Source organism: Myotis davidii, unplaced genomic scaffold (genome assembly GCF_000327345.1).
Source record: "Myotis davidii unplaced genomic scaffold, ASM32734v1 scaffold2107, whole genome shotgun sequence".
Lineage (NCBI taxonomy): Eukaryota > Metazoa > Chordata > Mammalia > Chiroptera > Vespertilionidae > Myotis > Myotis davidii.
Genome location: NW_006297596.1, coordinates 62,875 through 69,261, shown reverse-complemented (window position 1 = coordinate 69,261; position 6,387 = coordinate 62,875). Strand labels below are relative to the sequence as shown.

Sequence of the window (6,387 nt, the reverse complement as noted above, 5' to 3'; positions counted from 1 at the left end):
CAAAATTTCTGAAAATTTAGTAGTCAGCTCTTCTTTTTTTTTTTTAATATATTTTATTGATTTCCCACAGAGAAGAAGGGAGAGGGACAGAGAGCCAGAAACATCGATGGAGAGAGATCAATCAGCTGCCTCCTGCACGCCCCCCAGTGGGAACGTGCCTGCAACCAAAGCACACGCCCCTGACCGGAATCAAACCTGGGACCCCTGAGTCCGCAGGCTGATGCTCTATTCACTGAGCCAAACTGGTTAGGGCTCATTTTCCTTTTTAAATATTGAAATACGGGTCTTCCCGGGAGCCTGCGGACTCTTGGCTGTCCCGTCCTCAAAATGGATACTTGTTGCACCTTAAGGAAGACAAATGCTCCAGTCCTGCCCCTGACAGTTCCTGTGGGTCCCCAGTGACCCCTACACGGTGCCCTGCCTCCTTACTCAAGGGGCCTTTGCATGTCCTAGTTAGTGTGGCCTGACCAAGGTGTGTCTCATCTCACCTCACGGTGGGGACACTGAGCTGGGACACACCATGTGTGGTGCACTAGCTAAGACAGAATTGGGTGACATTTGCCAAAACCCACCTTAGGGCGCTAAGACTGGGCTTCTGGGGGTTGGCTGGGGAAGGCGTCTGCCGGCCAGGTTGGGGCACATGCGCACCTGGCTCCAGGAAGCTCAGGAGGCACCGGGAGGTAGAAGGCAGAGGCCTTGCCTGCTCTGGGCCTGGGCTGTTCCCAGCCAGGGGCTCGTGGGTGAGGGTGGGCAGTGCTGAGCAGCTGGGGCTCCAACATCTCTAGAAGCAGGCAGGGGAGAAACAAGGCCTGGCTGGAGTGATCCCTTCTTCAGTGTCAGGGACCCTGAGGGGCCATCACTAGGCCCTGCCCACACTGGCTGCCCCAGCACTGCTGGGCCTGCAGACACCTGAGAACCTGAGCCCTTGTGACCTGTCACTTCCCACCCTCCCACAGCAGCAGGTCCAGGAGACGCAGACCTGGGTCCCCAAAAGCCTGGGGCCTGGGCCCAGTTCACAGCTGAGGCCAAAGGTACAGTCCATTTGGTCTACAAGCTCCTAGTGGTGCAAAGAACTCAGTGTCCGGGGAGGGCTCTGTACCGTGGGGCAGTAGCTCATTTCTCAGCTGCAGGAGTGAAGCCCGCAGCCCGCAGGTCTCACCCCCACACCCAGGCCCACCTCACCCAGTTCTGGTGGCCCAGCTTTGCTATAGCAAGTGGCAGTAGGCCATCTCCTTCATGGCCTGCTCCGTGAGGACGCTGGCCTCGGTGCTGCCATCCATGCCCGCATATGCATAGGCATTCTCCTGGAAGCCCTCCATCTTCTGCTGGGTATCAAGGTCCGAGGAGTTGGTGCCTGTCAGCTCCATCATGGGGTCTTGGCTGTCTAGGCCGATGTCCATGATGCTCTATTTGACCATCAAGGCCAGCTCAGGTTGCCCTTGAGGTTAAACTTGCTGGAGCAGTAGGGACACTGGAAGGGCTTGGTGCCCATGTGCAGGTGCATGTGGTCCTTGAGGGTCAGGATTTTAGGGAAACCTTATGTCTCTGCGTCTGTTGGCTGAGCCTGTCCATGTGCTTCCTGACCCTTGGTGCAGCCTCTGTCCTCTGCCTGGGGGACTTGCTTGTGGTTACCCTGCCTTCTTGCCTGGGGCTCTGGTGCCCAGGATGCCCTGTGTATCCCCATCACAGCACTGGGCACTGCATCCAAGTCCCCTGTGTCCCTGACTGTCATCTGCTCTAGGCCTCCCCACGGGCCCAGGATCTGGAGCAGCTCGACGTGGAGACTCAGCCAGGGGACCCTTTCGACTCTCAGCCCCTCTTAGGTGGAAGCACCCCAGATCTTGGATTCTCCTGACCCATCCTGCACGGGAAGTTCCCCAGGACATCATGGGCTTGTGAGATGTTTTCAGAGACACAGCCAGGTGACCCCACAGATCAGGGCCTTGGGGCACAGGGATTTGCCCCCTGATTTCTTTTGAGGTAAAGGTGGGCTCCTTCCTCCCATGGTAGTAACTCCACCTGGGTCCAGAGTCCAGAGTTTGTGCCAGGCCAGGTGTAACTGAGAAGAGGAAGGACACAGGCTGTCACCAAGACTCACCCTGGGGAGATGAGATGTCACTCACCCACCAGGTAGAGGTGGGGAGGGCTGTGATTTTGGAAGAATGAATGGGGGTCTGGCCCCTCACTGTTAGGAGACCCCTGCCCTCCTTTTTTGGGACAAACAGGGGCACTTGCTGGCCTCCTCCCATGCTGACACCAGGCCCTGGTCTCCAAGGGAACATTCTCTGACCATAGATGTCACAGGTGGTAGGATAAGAGGGCAGGTGCCAGGCTTTGATTGTGTGGTTTCCATCATTTACTTAATGGTGTCTGTGAAGCAATGTGAGGGTGCAGACAGGAAGAGCATGCTATCAGTCTGGCTTGTGTCTCATTTTCACTGATATTATTGTTGGAATGAGGCTTCTGTTCAGAGTCCCTGCCTGGGCACAGGGACTGGACCTTCCCTTTTGTCATCAGGGGTTATCTTAGATGCCAGCGCCCTGGATCCGCCTCCCCCTCTCACTGCAGTTTCCCTCCTCAGACTCCTGATTCCCTCCTTGCTCAGCACGGCCTCTGTGGCACAAGGTCCAGGCACTCAAAGTGCCAAGTGACCAAATCACAGGCCTCAGTAACCCTCTGGATGTCAGAGGCAGGTGCTGGGATCAGGGTCGCCTTATGGAAAGGGCCTCCAGGTTGGAGTAACCACAATATGTGGGGACTGGCAGGTCCTATCATGGTGTTTGGCATGTGGTCACAGGGTGCACCCGGGAGCACCCAGGAGCGGCCCTGAGAGCTGAGAGCCCTGTGGGTGCTTTCATGCAGTGATTCAGTTTCCAGAGCTTCCCGCTATCTGTGGACAGGCCCGAAAGCCCCCATTGAACCATAAAGAGGGGCTGGACTCTGCCAGCCTCGGGCCAGACCCATCAATCAGTGTCGGTGGATGCAGGGACATCAGGGCTTAGGGTCAGCATTCAGGGCACACACTTCTGTCTTGAGGGCCAGGGGAGCTTAGCAGTTATCTTAATCTGCTGCTGGTGGGAGGTGGTGGAATCTGGGTGAGCATCACCTAGCCTCCTCTACTTTTGCTTTTCAGATTTAAAGGGCTAAAGGGTAATAATTCCTACTGACAAAAAAATTAGGTGCAGAAGCATGGATACATGGACCAGGTCTCAGAGGGGAGGGTGTGGGGGGCAACAGGAAAAGATTAACCAAAAACGATATATGCATAGCCCGTGGACACAGGCAGTAATTGGGTGAAGGCCTGTGGAGGGGTGGAGGCCGGTGGAAGGAGAGAAAGGGTGAAGTGGGGGACATCTGTACTACTGTCTGCTGGAGTCCATTCATTGTCTTCACTAGCTGAGTTTAGACAGAGACCCCCAAAAGCTAGTAACCTTTGAAGTCCTAGCAAAGGTCAGGACTGTGCACCACGCAGTTAATCTAGGAACCACCCAGTTAATTTAGGTAATAATAGTTGAAGCATCCCCACCTTAGTTCACTTAATTCCTTAGATACTTATGTAGATCCTTGTTGATTATTGTTATTCAGATACTTTGCCTATTCCTGGAAATTGTCTGCTGATCTGTGTCATTGAAACCTCCTTACCCTAAGGGCTACTCCAGATCAATAAAAGATTGGAGCGGCCTGAGCATGGGTGGAAGTCCTTCGGGACTTGCCCTCCTGGTCCCCCAATATTGCAAAATTATCTTGTGTCTCTTTCTCTCATTTGTTGTGCGGCTCCTCTTTCAGATACCGAACCCTACTCCACGCAGAACGTGGAGGGAGTGTTACTTGACACTGTCAACAATGAAAATTGTTTTAAAATATGTAGCTAGCCTCTTGATAGAAGGGACTCTTACATCATTGTAAAATGAAAACAATGCACTGGAATATTCTTTAGAGGAAAGCCAGTAACCATTTTCCATTTATCAGTAACTGTGATGCAGGTTTAATTTTTCTAGTTCATCTCTGATAACACTTTTTGTAGTTTAGCTCTTAGGAAATGGTGAAAGCCTCCCATGATCCGTGTTTTAGTTCAAGAATGTGGATTTCATGTGGACTCTCCTGTGATTTTAAGCGTTCATATAGGTCACCTTCTGTGAACACTAGGCCATTTCCCTTTGTCTGTTTGTTACTCATCCCTGTACAGAGAGAGTCACATTTTCCCTGGAAAGCATCTGACCCCCACCATTAAAAAGAAAGTGTCCAGATGCTTCTGGTTGATGATGATGGCGCTGAAGGTGGAGGTCTGTTCAGGGTGGGCCAAGGCAACAGTTTTTGAGAACTTTTCCCTCAAAATTACCAGCAGAAGGCACCTGTCACATGTTGGGATGGAAGAAGGACAGAAACAGAGGTCGGTAATTTAGGTTTCACACCAAATAGTGGACAACATATTCTCCCCAGAGTCTGAGAGGTGGAGGGACGATGGTGAGGACACTACAAAGACCCCTACCCAACCCCTTAATGAGGGAACATTAAATGTCTTGTAGTTCAGAGAGGGGCCCAGGGATTGGGACAGGGGTTGTCAGTCCACAGGTGCTGGGAATGAGACCTGACACTGTCCATTTTGGGGGCATAAATTCATTTTTAAGTTATGATGTCAAAGTGCATGATTCTGAAAATATAGACAAACTCCTATGATAGAGTTTTCCTCTTAATAAGATGTTTCTTCCTAAGGATAGAAATACTGTGTTACTGCTAAGATGCGTGAGATGGTAGGAACATCAGAGTAGGTTGTCTAATAGAATGGCATATAGATTTGTTATTATTTAATTTCTCTTCTCAGTGTCTACAGAATTTTCCTCACCCAACTTTGCAGTACAACCCAGTGGTGTCATTCTGATTTGTGGGCACACCCTTTCACAACCCAGTCTTCCAGCCGGTGATCTAAGGCAGCCATCAGTCATCACCTCTAACTATGCCTCCTTCTGAACCTGAATGTGCCCTCTGTCCAAGGTCAGCCCCAATCTCTTAACTCTCCTGCCCTTTTCTCTCCTCTTCTAGCAGGAATAAGCCACTAGAGGGCACCCACACTCCTCCTTGAGCTCCTGGGGTCCTTTCCCATCACCTGAGACAAATAAATGCAAGTGTTTTTCCTGCAACAGCCCCCACCCTTCAAATACTCTTTAGATTTGTTCAGGGTGTAGCTCCTGCTTCAGACATCAGTGTCCCCAGGGGAGCCCCTCACATTGGGGTGTGGCAGCATGGACTGGGGACCTGGAACCATCACCAGAGCCTCACAGTGATGAGGTTCAGGGGCCGTGGGTAATATAGGATAGACACCCAGGGCCCAGATGTTCCTACACGAGGGGTGGTCACAAGGGACAATGGTCGTGAGCCTGTGGCTCTGAAGGCCTTGCCACTTAGCATCTGTGCACATGGGCCTTGTCTGGGCTGCTGTGAAATATTTCATACTGGGCCTTCCTCAGTGGGTGGTGGGTTCTCCTGGGTATTTCAAGAACCCTCCTACTTCAAGAATAAGGAGAGATGTGTTATTGGCCTTAGAGAGTCACATTTTCTCCTAGAGCTGGAAAGCATCTGACCACCATTAAAAAAGAAAGTGTCCAAATGCTGTTTATTGATGATGGCACTCACCGTGGAGGTCTGCTCAGGGTGGCGAGGGATGTCTCTCAGCACCTGAGGGAGGAGGTGGTGTCAGGCTTCGCCATCAACTTCAGATCAGGACCCAGGAAGTGGGAGTGTGAGGACCTTCCTGACTCTCCAAACCCTCCTCAGGACACCACTGCTGGGCTGTCTGTGGGGGACTCAGCCTCCCCTCCCCTCCCTGCAGTGCAGGACAGGGACCCAGAACCCTGTCATGTAGAGTGGACCATGCAGACACATAGGTGAGGGAGGGCAGGAGGATGTGAGGAGAGAGCCTTACCTGGAGGTGGGAGCTGTGAGATGAGGGCCAGCAGGAGGCACACAGCCTGCTTAGTGGCTGCAGCTGAGTCAGTGTGCCAGAGCGCTTCCTCTGCAGAATCCAGCCTTTTCCCTGAGAACATTCCATTACTTCCCCTTCAGTGCTCCCAGCTGAGGCCTCAGTCCTTCCCCACTCAGTCCTGCATCAACTCTTTGTCCCCCTCACCCTCAGGCAGCTCTGTCTGCCCAACTGCCCAGTCCCCCCAGGGCTGCAGAATGGTCATTGCTGCCCTTGACCCCACCATTGCTGCCCCTGACCCCACCAGTGTGGAGGCCCAATCCTGCCTCCCTGGTCAGCTGTGGGATCAGGCTCTCAGGCTCCATGTCCTGATTACCATCACCTGCCAGGAGGTGGCAGCAGCTGAACAAAGGGGAGATGCAGGGACAATTTTTATCACCCTGTGTGCCTGCAAGTGGACATGGGGGGAA

At 52.7% G+C, this 6,387-nt stretch overlaps 1 protein-coding gene across 1 annotated transcript in view; it reads right to left on the bottom strand.

Annotated features, from left to right (window-relative positions):
- The window catches only part of LOC102758593 (carcinoembryonic antigen-related cell adhesion molecule 6-like), a gene marked incomplete at its 3' end in the record, with an annotated part of 19,257 nt that extends 17,857 nt beyond the window's left edge, over positions 1–1,400 (bottom strand). Inside the window, exon 1 of the mRNA XM_015570193.1 lies at positions 1,207–1,400. Within this exon, the coding sequence (XP_015425679.1) occupies positions 1,207–1,400 (194 nt within the window). The remainder of the gene's footprint in view (positions 1–1,206) is intronic.
- Between the last annotated feature and the right edge of the window lie 4,987 nt (positions 1,401–6,387).